A 17,527-nucleotide genomic window follows, 5' to 3' on the forward strand; every position below is an offset into this window, starting at 1 on the left:
TTACCGATAGTAAGACGCATAAAACCCGATGCCAAAACAACTCCAGTTCTGGCGGCATTTGAAGGATATAAAGCTGATGAAATTTAAGACTAAACGAGTTGTATTGTTAGTAGGTTTTAATGTGCTGGAATCTCACAGAGTTTTAGAACGAAAGATAGGAAACTCATGGGAACCTCACACAGTAAGAAATATTTCCGGATGGACAATAATTGGTCCATTTGGTACCGAACCTATTGATCAGATGAACTTACGTTGCCTCCATCTCTCAGAGATCAAACGAAATGTATTACCGACAAGACGTGCTAGATAATGGATCAACCAAGAGCAATGGGATCTCAGAGGAAGATAGATTACCATCTATGAAGATGCCAACTGAGTGGTATGGCAGATCTTGATCGTTTCAGGTAACAAGAGAGATGTGATCGAATTCTTGGTCCCACTTGAGCTGACGCAAGAGATCAAGGTATTATTGAAGCTAACAATCTTGTGGAGAAGATTGACAATGAGATTAACATCCTTCATAAGTGCTAGAGATCTGCATTCGGTGCTATTGCCTGAACTTGAATCTCTGGTACTAATCTTCTGAATTATCTGAAATTTGTTGTAGCTTTTTTCAAATATTTTGCTTTGATACCTACTTTGTTGTTGTTCTCTTCTGTTAACTCTTAAAGGCGAATCGGATATGAATTTAATATAACAGTTGTTATACGATGCCTAGACTGATATCAGTAATTCAGTTTAAAAACATGAAGTTTGGGGAATCATTAAGATTTTAAAAATATATCCAATTATTGTTCAAGTGTGGTTCGGTAATCTTTTTCTGAATTAAAACGTGATATTAAACTGAGGTAGATGTTAAGGCTGTTAATCTTCATCGAATGTGATGGTTGGGACATGTATTTTCCGTATACAAAACCGTTCCCTATCTCAACGGACGATGTTGGCTAGTGTAGGAATACATTTGAAGAAATCTAAGGGAGGCCAAACAGAAACATGACATCAGTTCATCAATTCATTGACTGTGGGTTTGAGCTCTGTCGAAAAATGCAGATTACCTAGTTGTGAACCACTCCATAACCATGGTCAGTGGTCGGAGACATTACACGCGTTACTCAGAATAAGTCACATTGACGAAGATGCATTAACGTTTTGCATTCTCCTAGGTCTTGAGTTTCTGTAGTCCTAGATACGTAGATCTTCATTTTGTCTTTTCAAACCATGTAGTAAATTTCATTTTCTTCGTTATCATTCCTACTACATTATTTCAGTTCGTTTACCATTAATCTGGTTAATTTCATCTCGTCGTGCTAATGTATAGTACGGCAACTCGAGCCAGCCCACATTTGTGGCAAGCTCTACAATAATCATTACTAATTGAATACATTTTTTAGTCTACTGTTATGATGGGAAGAGTATTTGGAAAGTTGAAACTTTTGGAATTATTTTTCGGACTATTATTGTATATATATTTACTTTATGGTCAGGAGATTAATGTATTGTTACATTTATATATTCCTGGTATTGTAAGGTTTTAGCCTATTAACTGTTGCTATGCGTCTTACTACAACTTAGCTATCTCTAATTAGTTATGTACTGTTTGTGTCGCCCTCTACCACCTATGGTATATTTGTATTTAAAATATAATTTTGTATTTGGTGTGCTGCGTGGTCAGTCATTGTGTACATCTTCACTTATAACTGAATTTAGTACAATAGTGAACTAGTCTGCTGAATTAAAAGAAGCTCGAGGATCAATAAGCGTTATGATCCCAGTTGTTGTTCATTGGCCAATGTGTCAATTGATAAGTGAAAGGTTACTGGTCCTACTGGTGAGAACTATTCGATAGTTAGAATCTTTGTTGGGCAATTTACCCTGTAATATCGATTAGAATCTCAAACCTTAACAAGTTGGTTATTATTATACATAACTACTGTTTCTGTATATACAGTGAGGCATATGCCACTAATTTATATCTAGTGTATTTTTATACAAATTTTGTCTCTAATTAATTGTTTTTGTTGTGGAATATAAAAATATCTCTTACGAGTTTATGCTATTACATGTATTTATTTCTTGTTAATATCAAGGTATACGGTCGATCTTATCCATGGGGGGTTGTTGAATGTGACAATCTTGCACACAATGATTTTAATGCATTAAAGCATTTACTAATGAGTGTTCATTTGCAGGTTAGTTAATCCGGTTTCTTTCCCATTGATTATTATTTAAACTAATGCTGGGATTGATCAGAATAGGTCATATATGGACATATTTTTTTCCAGTGGCGTTAGAAAGATTGTTGAGTTTGAATTCTAACACTATGGATTAATTTTGGTTAGAAAACCACCGAAAATCAAGAAACATTGGACATCTGTTTCATCCTCGTGGGGGACTCTTCATCAGTGTTCATCCACGCGATCGCGCCAGAGATCGAATTAAGGAACTTGATAGTGTCCGCTGTCTGATTCTATATTGCACCAGATGAATAAACTATCAAGTATAAATCCTTCCCTTAATTCCGTTTATTATACTTAGGTTAACCTCATTGGGTAACGGCGGTTATAAAAATCAAATACGGCTAACTTTAGGAGAGTTTACTTTAGACATTCATTTACGCATACAGACGGTAAATAGTGCAACGTGGAGAAAGGCTTTTAAACCTGCTTAAGATATTACTCATTGCAAGCATTAATATAAATCAAAATAGACGATGCATAGCGTAACAAAGATAGAGGTATTGGGTAAAGTAACAAGTATCAAGACAACACATAAGCACAAATGAGACTTACAAGCGTAGAATTGCAAGAATACGGACATAAGAGGTATATGTGATGAAGGTCACAACTTCCTATTAAAAGAGTGGAGCTATTAAGATAAAAATGACTCAAATAGTCACATGCAGACCGAGTTACTAAAGTCTGTCCAAAATTTAGGATGAATCATGTAAGTGTGTAATGTTATTGTGTTTACTACACCTTCAGGCCTCAATAAGAGCTTTTAATCTACAAACCACTAATTTTGGATCTGACAGTTTACAGTTCTAACTTCAGTCAATTCACAATGTTGTGCAGCTATCATCTTTTGCCATTGTCTTACTCCCGACATGATTTAACTCTGCCTGTCACTAGAATTCTGGGAATTATTTTATGAGTTAGTCATTGGTAAACACATGATGATTTTTATCATATGATTTTGGGGATACTGTTGGATTTATAGTTTTACATCACACACTGACTGATTTTTCCCATACGTCGTCTTTTAGCATGAAGGATTATTGAGTTAGTATTAGATTTCTTTATTCTTGCCTACGTCTGATTTCCGGTTTTAAATCAGTGTGAATTGTCCGGTTTTGAAGGTTCTATTATATCTTACAAGGCGTTTTAGAATCGTTTTGGTACCACTGTTGAAATATACTGTCTAGGAATGTAAAAATATACAGTGAATTTAGCGGAAATAATACTTCTATATGATTTTTTTTCATGCAACTAAATTCCATGATAAATCTAATCGGAGCATGAGTAACAAGGATTTGCAGTACAAAATCAATTCATCATTTTATTTCATGGCTTTTCATCAGCTCCATACAGCCTAAAATTACAATTATTGATACAATTATAAACAAATGTCTAACATACTTTAGTTTATGAATTTTAGATGAATGTCCGAAATGTAACCGAAATCATAATAACGATAATAATAATAAGAGTAGGGACACATTGTATATGAACAAACGTAGTTAAAATTAATGTGTAATAATACAGAGTAGAACAAGTGTTATTATTACTAGTAGTCATTATTGAGATAAAAGAGATTGCTGTAATGATAATAAAATTGATAATTGATTGTGTAATCCCTCAACATGATAAGAAATAAATATATGAACATCTGTGAGGCTATGTAAGTGAGAGATATTAAAAGACAGATCGGAGAGGTTTAAAAAACTTTTGTCTCTGTGGATAGAACTCTCGCTAGATAACTATTGGGTTAAAGGATTTCAACCCTTTTTTTAAAGAGGAAGGTTATTTATTAAGATTTTGCATACTTCTTAAACTTACATCAACTTACAGTTTATTATTCATACCCATTGTCTCGAAAAGAAAAAGTGTCTGAGACGAAAACATGTATTGCAGTTAACAATTGTGTACACCAGATACTATACCTATAATAGAAACTTCAACGAAACTCATCTCATTTAAGCAATAAATACTTTTATAACCTCTAGGTCATTTAATAAATATGTATAGTGTTTGTTCATTTCAGTCCATAAGGTCATGAAAAGGATTTATATTATGGAATTAAATAGATTGCCTCCCAAGCTATTATGGTATTGTTCTCAACTCTTGTTATCTACTACTCCTATTTTATTTATTCCGCATGTAGCAGAACCAAGAATTATCCGGTGTATATGAAGTTTATCAGGCTTTTAGTAAAATTGAAATGCATTTTCCGCAACTAATTCTATTCACAGGTGGTTTTTGTCGGTTTGTTGTGTTAGACTATTGTCCGGTTTCTGTGACCGATGTACACTCTTGTTATTTGTGAGCATCCTTCAAATAATTGAGCTCAATCCGAACCGATAGTGTTTATCCATCAATAACTCACCTATCATTTCATCTTAATCTAGCATTTGCATAAGGGATGTGATGTAAGCTGATTGATAGATATTATCACGATTGGAGTACCATTGAAAAGTAAGGAGGTTTCTCGCACTCTAACATTTTACTCTTTAACAGGGGATTCAACACGCCATACAATTCTTTGAGATTTCATGGAATGCACTTAGCCAATTGTTCTCATTCCATGAAAGCAATCACTTGCAAACTAAACCATTTTTCTCAAGATTTCTCAGTTATATTGTTACTCATTTTTTTACCGTTTTTTCTTTTATACAAAACGTTGTTTAGGATTTAATCGATATGACACACCACGTACACTATACAAATTATTTTTCATCACGTCTAACAAGTATTGCTGAAGCAAGTAAATTTTTAGCTACAGAAGATAGTCGTGAACCTTTAAGTCAATTAGAAACGGAACGTTTAGCGCATCAGCGTAAATTGGCTAAATTAGAGTCTGAAATGGAGAATGTTTTTGAACAAAAGGCAAGGTTTTTTTAGTCTATTTATTTGTAACATTATTTTTCACTATGATTACAGTTCTTGGTATATATATATATATATATATATATATATATATATATATAAAGAAATAGGGAATGTAAAGTGTGTATAATAAAAAGAACAACAATAAATAGAAATTAGTGTATGAGAGTGTAGTAATACTTATTATAATGGGAAAAGCATTCCAGTTAGGAAAAGTATTCTTTTAGTTAAGGAATTTACGCTCATTTTTATGAAGAAATTAAGAGAAAGTTACAGCAGGATCGCCACTGGCTTCTATCCTGAACCATATCTGATAGCGTCTCTAGCCAAAGTTCTCAGACACACCCTTTTTCATTAGACAATCCCAGAGGATAGTCCTATCCGGCGAATTGAAGCCAGCTCTAACGCCAAGAAATACTAGGATTGTTGGGTTGTGAAAAGTATGATGGTGTTCTAACATTTGGTGGAAAGTGATGACATGATGAATACATCCTCGACCAGAGCGAAAATCAGCCTGCTCCCCACGAGTCAATCTTTCTCGGGTTTTGAACAACAACAATGATGGAAGCCAATAGTTTGGACGCAATCGGAAGTAGACTTATCCCACGATAGGTGTTGCATAAACGACGTAAACCGTTTTTAAAGATAGGGACAACTATCGACTCATTCCATGATGTCGGGACACTCTAATTGCTAGACATTTGTAAACAACTCAATTCTCTAACCAGAGAGTCACCACCATCTTTAAAGAGGTCCGAAGGTAAATCATCTAGACCTGGTGATTTGTGTCGCTTCAAGAGTTGGAGTTCCTTGCGAACTTCCGCCTCGTTAGTTGGATCAGTCGTCACAGGCCACGGGGGGAAGGACAGTCAGATCAGTGTTGTCTGAGCAGCAAACCAGTTGAACTGATCCTCGAAAACCCCATCGTCCAAGACGTCGATAGATGTTAGTGATCGGCATCTCGTCATCTTCACAGATTATTTCACTGACACCAGACATCTTGCTGCCAATGACTCGGATGAGTTGAAAGAGCTTCCGGTGGTTACCGGAAGCAGCCTGAAGAAACCCAGTGGTTATAAGCGGGACGCAAGCGATTTTACTCGCCATTTTCGTGGCGTCATGCAGTTGCAGCCAATGCTCATCTATACTTCTCAGTGGGATGGTAGCTAGCCTTGAAGCTAACTCGGTTTGGTATTTAGTTGCAACAGAAGGGGCAACCACTTCGCTGACACCAATCCGTTTAAGACGATGGATTTTCTGGGTACCAAAAAGTAAGATAAAATTAGTGCAAACAAGGGCATGATCAGAGTCCAGATAGGTACTCTAAAAGAGAGACAGTTTCTTACACAACCACGTCATCGGTAGCTGATCTTGATGTGATCAATCCGAGTCCTGGTTTGAGATGCAAAGGGAAGACACCAGATAGCACTTTGGATATGACTGTGCCGATAGTTAGTGCTTGCTCGAAACAGGTTGTAGTCTACGCAAAGTTGCAAGAGACGGTCATCGTTATTTGACCTTCGACTAACAAGTCCCCATCGGCCTCCTAAAAGACTCTCTTCTGTGCCTAGACGACCTACCTGTGCATTCAAGTCTCCAGCTACTATTACAAAATCTGTCGTACGCACTTGATGTAGATAAACAGTTAACTGGTGGTAAAACTCATTATTGATCGCATCCGAGCTGTAATCTGTCAGAGCGTAGGCGATGACGAAAAGCCATCGTTTCTCACACCGATTTCTTCGTAATTTGATGGAGCTTTATAATTTAACAACACACAACTGACTGTTACTGGGGATCCAGTTGATCAGTGCTGCCTCAGCTCTAGCGCTTAATGCGACACCAACGCTAGCAAAACCAGACGAAGATGCTACAGGGTCCCGGGAGGCCACACCATGAGCTTTTGACTTAGAGGTCCAGTCCAGATGTAGTCCCATAGTAGCCAGTGCCCAACAATAGGTTCATACTCCATTTGTCCCTTCAGGACCCTGAAGCCCATGTACACCATTTGTTTGGAATCAGCGTTTTCTAACTCCTCTAGGTGGATCCTCCGTATCCATGATCCTGGTTAAAGCTCTTGACATTTGCCTTTCCATTTTGTAAACGACACCCCAGCCACGGGTTGGTAAGTAGGACTTCTCTGTCAGTGGTTGTGTACGCGTGTCCATGTGAGAGCATTTCGAGTGGGAGGACAGACTCCCCTCACTCCCGGCCATACCAGGGCATTTGGGCGTTTTCTCCCATCTTCATTCCAATAAATTAAAGTTATTCTATCCTTTTTTTGTTTTGTAAAAAACTTGTTTATAATAGGTTCATGAACGTACAAATAAATTAATTGAAACAGAACGTGATCTCGTGGAACGTGCTGAACAATCAGAGAAACACTTATTAACACAGTTAACCGAGTTTGAGAAACGTAGACAAGAATTTGAAGATGAACGTGCTATTTGGGAATCAGAAAATCGGGAATCTTTAGAAGTAAGTCATTTGAAGCTATACAGTTTTCTATATATTAAGAAAGGTTGGACAATGCCCAATAATGAAATCCAAGACACGCGTTTTATCGTATTTGGATGTATTGATGGTCACATCAGAACACGGACCTAGTACCTCCCTTGTCCAATGCCAAACGCATTATACCCTTAGCTAATGAATTCAGTTACTCATTAGCTTATGCACCGTGGATTCCACTACTAGCCACTAGCTCACTGTGTCTAATATGTTTTTGACCTAATGACAGTATCTAGCTAGTCTGCACAGAATACATATATACTAAAAAAGAGATTGATCGATTGCAGTCTTTAACATAAACGAAAAATTCTAAATAAACCTCACAAATGAATTTATTTTTCATATAGCATTAAAAGTATATTATTACAAATTTACATCATTATACTTTGATATTAGTCACTATTTTTACAGTGCTTATTAGTAGATAAAAACCTTTAGTCAACTTGTTATCGAAAATTGAAAACATTTTAATTTGAGAATGTACAGGGAAAAAAAACACATTTTGAACTGAAACTATTGAAAAATTACCAAAGATTGGTGGTCAGATCAAATTGACTATCTATCGTATTCAGATTTTCCATCTCAATTGGTACACAGACTTAAAGAATCTTATGTTCAGTCATTTAATAACTAGAAAAGGAGAATGGAACCAACGCTAAATACACTAATTAAAAAGCTTTATTACAGTTCCACTATCGTTTCTCTAAACTGTTTTTTATTTAGATGGTAACTGAACAATATTTAGATGTGTGCTAATTAACTTTAAGTGAACCCAAATACGTTTGGTCGAAAGTGTGCTAAACACGATGATTTTATGTAATACACAAAGCACATACACTTCCTCAGTGTCATGTAATATGGAGAAATCCACTCTAACAATAGGCCTACAGTCATATTTTTTGTTTCTTGACCCTTAAGTTTAACATTGAATATCCCAGATCTAGTAGGCTCATGATGGCTACAGAAAATTAGTGTGACATTGACGGTTTCCGAAAACATTAGACGCAATAATTACTAAATAATTCCAAACCACAAATTCTATCGTAATATGTAGAAATTACAACGTATCTTAGTGTTTGTGATTAAACTTTTCGAATTTTTTGATTCCAGTTGACTCAAATTATTTCGAATTACTCAACCGACCAATATGTAGAAATTACAACGTATCTTAGTGTTTGTGATTAAAATTTTCGAATTTTTTGATTCCAGTTGACTCAAATTATTTCGAATTACTCAACCGACCAATCATTATTATTTTCATGTCTGTTTACTCTGTTTCCATTTATTCCACTATTTATCAAAAATTCATCCTGAATCAACTTTAATAAAAAAGGTATTATTTAGGATTCTCTATTAAATTTTTTAACAGTCTATACATTTGAACTTGGCACCTTGTCACTTGCATCCTCGATGATTTATTTTCAAGAATGCACTGAGTATTCGTAGAATTATAATTCACATATATTAGTTGTTTGGATCTTCCCATTGATGTTCAGGACTGGAATTAATCAATCTATTTTGGCATTTGTATATCCTGTACGAATTATCTCGATATCGCCATTAAGTCACAAACATTCTAAGCAGAGATAGATGGTGGTAGTGTTGGAGTCCAGGTTGCACGTTCTGTCTCGTTTGTACGTGCCTGCATCCCAGGGTTGATGTTCACCCCAAGACTCGAACCCAGTGCCGATTGCTTCAAAAACCATCACGTTGTTTCTAGTACTGTTCCCACTTTTTTCATCGTATCATCGTCATCTGCAGTGGTAATAAGACGCCTATATTTCGTATATCATCCTCATAGTTGTTAGATGTTGAATCCAATAATTACTGAAAGTTGTTGTTACCCGACTTCTCATTGTTTAGTATTTTTCGGACACTTTACTTCACTCGACTAATCACTAGAATGAAAACACGGCTTCGACAGGTGTGTGATTATATTCAAAATAAATCTAGTTGAGTTGGAGTGAATGACAGTAAGTAAAACGTTAGTATATTTATAATTTTATAAGATAAAATTCTAGTCTTCTCTAAATATCCCCTAGCGCTGATTGGTCAAGAATGAGCCAGTTTTTTGCTCTAATATAATCCTGCCTGGAACATGCTTTAATTGGATCTATATCCTTTAAACACTTTTGTTTCGTGATTGCAAACTACGTATGTGTGTGTATGATTCCATATTTTAATATTCGTTTACCTAACATACTACTCTTTAAGCAATGCTAGTTGATTTGTTCATTTTACAGTATATATATATAACGGATAATGAACACAGTATATGAAAGTTCAATGCATTTCATTAAATACACTAAATATATTAGTCATTATAAATGTGTTGTATACTCCACCTACCTACCAGTCTCCCTATATTTACATAAACAAAATATCGAACATAGCACAGTGAAGAAGAGCTTGGCGTCAATTAATAGACACCCATATATATATATATATATATATATATATATATATATATATATATATATATATATATATATATATATATATATATATAAATTTCGTCCATTTCAGTAATGTGATTGTTGTTCTGTTTTAGAATTTCGGTCTATTTTCTTTCAACAATTTTTATCTATCTATTTATTATTATTCTCTATGCAAATTATTTCATCACATTCAAGCACACTTAGATTGTGCAAAATGTTTGTAAACTAACGACGTTATTTTTGTGACTGCTTGCTTTTATTGATTACTATTCGAAAAGTGGTACTATTACTACTAATAGTAGCAATAGTAGTTAGTAGTTTGTTAATGATGACCACCTGTGTTAATTTATGATGATTGGCCGTGTTTAACTGTTGGGTTTTATTGTTGGCTGTTTGTTCCACTGATTTTTTTTAAAAATTCCACCTTGACCTCTTTGTGTTTTGTTTACTGGATAAGTTCAGTTTTTTCTCCATTAAAGTTTTTCCTTCAAATATTTAGTATAAAGATGTAAGACAAAAAATAATGTTCATAGGTTTAATCACGAGCTAAACTCCCATTAAAAACCAAGACACACTAGACATCTGTTTCGTTTTAGTATATGACTCCTCAGTAGTGTACATCTGCGACTTCACCACAGAATATTGAGTTCAGCACCAGCAGGTCTCGCGTGTGAACACTTAACATCTAGATCACAGAGCCGGCGTCCGATTCTGCAAGTGTCTAACTTCATTCAATTCACGATATTACTCGACCATCTCTCATTAGTTGCAATAAATTACTGTCTCATACGTACGTGATTAAATTTCACTGGTTAACAATTCTCGATAGAAATCCAGAAGTTGCATCCTGAAGCTAATCACTAGTGAGCGAACAATAATTATTAGTGTGAGGGATTTGTGGAGATTTTGAAATGTCCGTCTCTGGTGCGATCGTCGATGTAGGAGGAATAATAGGAATTGAGGAGGGGGGTTGATTAATAATACAGTGGTCTTGAGTGCTGTTAGAGGTATGAGGGCGGTTGTCATTTCTCGGTTGCCCACTTTTTATTTTTTTATTTGAACACATATATATTGGTACAGGAGTGCGCCAAACATATATGCGCCACACAGTTTCAGTTCATTAATTGCGTGTGGGCTGCGTTACTGCCCGGGTGCCCAGACCGAAGCAGGTAGTTATCTTAGGGGGCCACACCCCGAGCCTTTGACCTAAAGGTCTAACCCACAAGGCAGTGGAGCATCGTAAGGAGATGCAGTCCCATGGTAGCCGGTGACCAACAATCGGTTCATACGCCATTTGTTCCCGCAGGATACTGGTGCCCATGTGCACCATTGGTTTGGAATCCGGTTAAAGCGCCGGAAATTCGCTTTTCGTCCTCTCATTTTCGTAAACAACACCCCCGCCAGGAGAAGGTAATGAGTAGGACTTCCCTGGCAGAGGCTGTATACGCGCGGCCGTGTGAGAGTATTTCGAGAGGGAGGGCGAACCCATCCCGCTCTCGGCCATACCAGGGCGTTTGGGGGCCCACACCGTGGAAGGGTTCTTCTGGAGGTACCTGAAAAGGAAATTAGATTAGAGGTGGTCTTAGTGACCTGAGAGCGTGACCTCAGTGTCCAAGGGACAACTGCTTGAGGTCGGTCGCACACGACCTTTTTATGAATAATTTTTGTGTTATCTTCGTACTTGTTGAGACTTTACTGCCGGAGACGGATATCCGTGGGATAAGGCGAGGTGTGCATTTTTAGGGTCTTCCCTTAAACTAAGAGATTAAAATCACTTCATATCTTTCTTTCTACGAACTAATTCTTTCTTCCTGTACTGTGTTCTTATATGCAATCTTTCTTTTATATATTACCACCACTGAATTAACTACTTCTATGAATCCGGTGTTCATCTTGTTGTGCTAATGAGGTATGGCAACAAGGCACATATGTGCCTGGTCCTACGTTGTAGCTGACTGACTGGTGCGATCGTCGAAGTACACTACTGAGGAGTCGCAAGCTAGGTCAAAATAGCTTCCCAATGCTTCTTGGTTCTAGGTGGTAGTGTAGCTAAATCAGTTTGTGATTTAAGGCACATTCTACAATCTTTACAAATCTTCTCTCTTCTATTCTAAGGAAAGCGATAGTTAATTTTATACCACCTATTTGATAAGTATGCGAAGTACTAGTTATATGTTTGTCAAATTTGTTCATTTTTAAGAGTTATGTTCCAATTTTTATCAAGTAGATAAATGAATAATGACTATCAGTGAAATCTGGTACACGCGTTTCGTCCTATTTAGAATTCCGTCTAGATATACCGACATCTGACTGTTTATGTTGACATTAAATCTTGAACCCTGTACTTTTTGATTCCAACACCAAAGTGTTGTCCGCCCAGCTAATTATTCAAGACAAACACTAATTTATTCAACAGATATGATTTTTATATCACTGTTAATAAGAGTTTGAATTACTTCATTGTTGTTATTGAGTTAATTCAAACGATCATTGAAAATACTTTAAGTCGTATTCTCGTCGTGTTTGTTTCAGTCAGTTAACTAACTGAAATGTCTGTCTAAATCTTTATAAATACAATAAACATATGTTTTACTGATGAATTCATTCTTTATTCTTTCAAGTTTTGAATTTCAATTTAATTTCTCAAAATAATCCTTTCTTTATGAACTATATAGAAATAATCTTTGTATTCCAAATTTAAAGTAAGCGTTAAACATCTGTATAACTATGGTCGATTTTCAGCTTCCTAAATTTAACTCCCACATATCTGAGTTGAGATGGTTGCTTCATCCAACATTGGCTTTGATGAATTGCTAATAACTTCACGAACAAATGAAAGGCCTTTGTCTGACTATTAATAGCCTTTTTCCATTAAACTGTAGTGGCTGTGCTTCGATAACTAATCACCCTCGAACCGTTATCGTACAATCTTCAACGGTGTTTGAAATCAGAAGGTAAAAAGAAGCAGCTACTACAGTTTATTTAGCAGATAATTCGGACCAGACAGCAGAGGGGCAAAATGGATGAGCAAGCTAACTACGATTGTAGTAGTAGCAGTAACAGTAGTAGTAATAGTAGTGAGTGCAAGGTGAATGTAAATGAACATAGATATAGGAAAATGGATCAGTCATCGAATAGATTAAGCGGTTAATAATGAAGCAAGCAGGATGAATATATGTGTAGGCTCTAAACAATGTTCAAGCATACGTATTTCATACAAGCACAATAATAATAAGGGTACAATAAATTGTTATAGTGCGGATGACTGTCCGCTAAATAAGTTTGCAAAAGGGCTTAACTGAGCTAAATGAGAATAAACTCAATTACACGTGAGTCGCTATAAAATCCATAAACTTGATAGAGTGAAACCTAGCTGTACAAAATCTTAACAGGACCTTAACTGTTTCAAAGTTATTGGGTAGGAATTTTCTCATGACATAACTACGATATGTGTATTTTTAAACAATTTTTATAGAAAAATCATACGACCTAACTAACTAGCTCAACCGTAGCATTTTTGACTAATTCACTAGATGGTATTCACTCTATTGTCTAGTGGAGTCTATATTTCTTAAAAACTATTGAATACCGATAGTAAGTGTGTTTATGTCTGTTTTCGTATTGGTTGACTGGCAAACATAAAAATTACACTGGATTTTAATCTTTGCTTTTTTATCCATACTAATAATAATATAATAGTTGCAATCCGTTTACCAATTACCTTAAATATTTGGATATATCTTCTTTCTCCCTATGAAATAATCACTGAGTTGAACTTTTCTTGTAACACTTGTAACGGCATATTCCTCGTTATTATTCAAACAGTGAGAACTATGTGTATAATATACTAACCAGTGATTTCAGTAGTATGACAAGTAATATTTTTAAATCTTCAGTACTGGTTGTATTGTATCACTATTTCCAACTTTAGTTCTCGATTGTTATCTATTAAGATGAAATATATTCAACTACTTCGTTAAAAAAACGAGAAAGTGGATTTATGAACCAATTACTTATTGTGACACTCGCGTTTATTGTTTTTCAAAAAAGATGTATTCTTTTGTATACTACTACTCTGTAGAATCAGTACGCAAAGTTGTATCCTAGAAAACTTGATTCTACATAATTGAATTTGAACCAAGCTTATTCCCTACAAAAGGCCCACTATTTGTAGCAGTTCCCTTCCCCTACTATGTTACTGTTTCTTACATTTTTGATGACAGTTGAAGTAATTCTCCACTCTTCAGCTCCGTACAGTAGAACTGTTTCGACATTCGTATTGAATATTCTGACTTTGATATTGTTTGACAGTATTTTTGAGTTCCAGATATTTTTGAACTGTAGGAATGGTGATTTACTCGACAGAAGTAGTATATAATTTGTTTGGTGTTTGAGATCCTTTTTATATGTATATATATATCGTTGAATTTTTTCTTTTACTCATAGGCTCTTCATATTACACCGGACCGAGGTGATTTTATAAAGGATAAATTTCGAATTAAACGTAAGGGATTATTTTAATTTTCAAAAAGATGTGCTTTTTGAGAGAATTCCTGTGATTTTTGTGACTTGTTAAATTAGGAAAGAGTTTTTTGCTTCATTTAATTATTACATATGCACACACACGATACCTGTGATCAAGTTTTTTTTTTAAATACTGACAAACTCAACAGATCAAGACAAAGTGTAGTTTTAGCTTGTATACTACTTAAAATGCTCATCCTACTTATATACATACATCAATATACGTTCACATTAATGTAATATAAGGATTCCCACTGGCTACATTTTTTTGTGCACCGCCTATATTGTCTTCCTTTATTCAATAAAGATAATTCATTGAACAACTAAAAATAGAATGGAACTATTATCTTTTACATTAAAACTATTGTTAATGTTTATGCTTGCCTTTACACCTTATTATTGTTCAATTATGATTTCAGTAAAACGAAGTAATTTTCTTATTGTTGTTACTTGTTTTGAATTTCGTATGATCTGTGTTTTTTCGCTCACGTTATGTTTTCGTTTTTTGATCTGAAAGATACCATAATGAATCCACTTACTATGTCGCCATTAATTCCTTACAGTGTCCTGTAACGAGGTGTAGTCCTGCTTTAAAATAATTAGGGAATATGAAATTATCGAAGTTTGTTTTACGTGATTTACCCGATAATATTCATTACGAAGTACTGGAAAATGTTTTTGTCAAGTCCCAAACACTAACAACTGTTGACAGAAATTCTATTCTCATCCATATTGCACTCAATGGTGAGATTTCAGGTAAGATTGTTAGAAGGATTGAATGAGCACTGAAAAGATGCTTGCCTAGAGCCAAACTATATTCAGTTTAGAACACCAAATGTTTCTTAAACCAATCAAAAGTAGAACCATATCATTCTGAAGTCACCATCAAATGTATTTCCTAATTTGTGTGTACTTATGTAAGCAAGTGTACAAACAGTATTGAAAGAAGAACAAAGCTGGCTTCTCCGAACATATCTCTCGAACAATGTGTCTTAGTTAGTAAAGTTTACACAAATATGATTACAGAACATTAATTGAATAGTGGACATAACGGGGAGATCACATGGGCAATTGGAATAATAAACATCCAGCGAAAATCACATTACTTCGGTTAAGAGAGGCCAATTCATCAAGTACTTCCAACCTAAAAATTATAAACAGAAATAATGCTAAACCGCTCATTGTCAAAATAATGTAGGTATATTATTTTACGCTTGTCGATTAAACTATCTCTTCATTGTACTTTGTAACTAAAACTAGGAAATTCACTGACGATGCTATTTCTAATTTGATGTCTACTAGATGCTTTGATTATCACTCAGTTAACATCTTTTTTATTCACTGTCACCTCAGTATCATGTATAACTGCACTACTTCCTTTTATGACTTCATCTTCAACATATAAATACTGAAAAATCGTTGTGGTTATGTTGAGCATAATGTTTCATCTGATGTCTTATGTCGTTTGGAACTCAAAATCATTAATTATGGTATGTGAAACATTTTGTACTAATATTACCGATATAAGATTTAGGTTGTTTGCAGCTGACGAGGTGCTTTGAAATGTAATAAATACATGTTATTATGCAAAGCTCATTCTTATTTTAAATGAAATTGTATTTCCGTTGGATCCTTCGACGTAATCCTCCAGTTTATCTGCTAGTACTTGACCCTGAACTTGTTGAATTATAACCGATGTCACGTGGTGATGATAACTCAATGGATTGATAATCCTAACTCAGAATACTATCTCGAACCCTAATATGTGAACTTGACCATTCTCCTTTACTACAAAGAATCATTTAGCATGTGAGGGTTAATTATTAATAAAAAAATCTACTATTCCATCGGTACTTCATTGATTTTTTTATTGTTAATTGTATTGTAACAATGCAGCGTTTGCTGGTTGACAGATAAGTTGCTGTGGGTCGTCATTATTACTGTACTTTGACCCAGTTTTTCTATTAGACAGGTGAAAACAATTTGGGTTGTGATTTAAGAAATGTGGTTATTTGGTGAGACACATTTCAAAGAAGTGTGTTGATCATCGGATCAAATGTTTGTTTATTTTGATGAAGATCTGATAAGGAGTTTATTACTGGGAGGTGGTTTTTTTTATCGAAACCATTTCATGTGACTGATGTGAGGAACTGCAGATTATTAGAGTTGAGGTTAGTCTATGCAAACAAACTGAGTCAACAGTGGATACGCATTAAAGATCAGGGAAATGTAAGCCGTCGGATATCGGCTTAGTGGTCTACTGATTAAACGCTCTCATCAGATCCTAGTGGTTTTGGGTTTGATGCCGGTGGGTTGTGGATACTCATTTCTGGGGATCCCTATACTAGAAATAACGACTGTCTAGTATTCCTTTTTTTGATTGATTTCCTAGACTAAGAGCAGTTTGTGATATAGGTAATAAAATTTGACAATTTCTCGGAAACCACAATATTATCAGGTGAAACGTATTCAGTCACTATCGCTTGACTTAAAACCTTTGTCATTCAAAATGAACTACTGGATTAGTGATCAGTAGTATATATGTCGAGTGCTTCAATTATTTTCTGTTTTACAACACCGAATTTCATTTATTGCCGATCCATTTGCGGCGGTTGTTAGCAAAACCGGGGAAATCAGGCTGTTCCTGACCTGGTAGAATATGTGATGACTAAACTTAAAATGTTCACGACTGGTTTGTTTCAACACTTTAACTGATGATAGCGAGTGAAACACTCGGCCTCATCGACCATCCCATTTATCAGTCCAAATAAATCGGTTTCCGACGAAATCTCGGCACACATTCAAAAAGTCCGTTTGATTTTCTCTATCCTGCTTCACTTGTGGCGTAAGTGCAATGTCCCTCTTCCAACAGAAGGGCATGTGTCCTGCTCATCAGTCAGTTGTTCATTAGTTTATGGCTTTGATACATGGTCTCTGAAAGCAGGAGGTATA

General features: G+C 35.3%; 1 protein-coding gene across 2 annotated transcripts in view; it reads left to right on the top strand.

Annotated features, from left to right (window-relative positions):
- SEPTIN7_1 (Septin-7) overlaps positions 1–15,015 on the top strand; it is a 28,507-nt gene extending 13,492 nt beyond the window's left edge. For both annotated transcript variants that reach the window (XM_051218389.1, XM_051218388.1), the window contains 4 exons: positions 2,088–2,189; positions 4,905–5,102; positions 7,413–7,580; positions 14,498–15,015. In XM_051218389.1, the coding sequence (XP_051073140.1) occupies positions 2,088–2,189; positions 4,905–5,102; positions 7,413–7,580; positions 14,498–14,572 (543 nt within the window). In that variant the 3' untranslated portion in view covers positions 14,573–15,015. The remainder of the gene's footprint in view (positions 1–2,087; positions 2,190–4,904; positions 5,103–7,412; positions 7,581–14,497) is intronic.
- The last annotated feature ends 2,512 nt before the right edge of the window (positions 15,016–17,527 follow it).

Source organism: Schistosoma haematobium, chromosome 1 (assembly GCF_000699445.3).
Source record: "Schistosoma haematobium chromosome 1, whole genome shotgun sequence".
In the NCBI taxonomy this organism is placed as follows: Eukaryota; Metazoa; Platyhelminthes; class Trematoda; order Strigeidida; family Schistosomatidae; genus Schistosoma; species Schistosoma haematobium.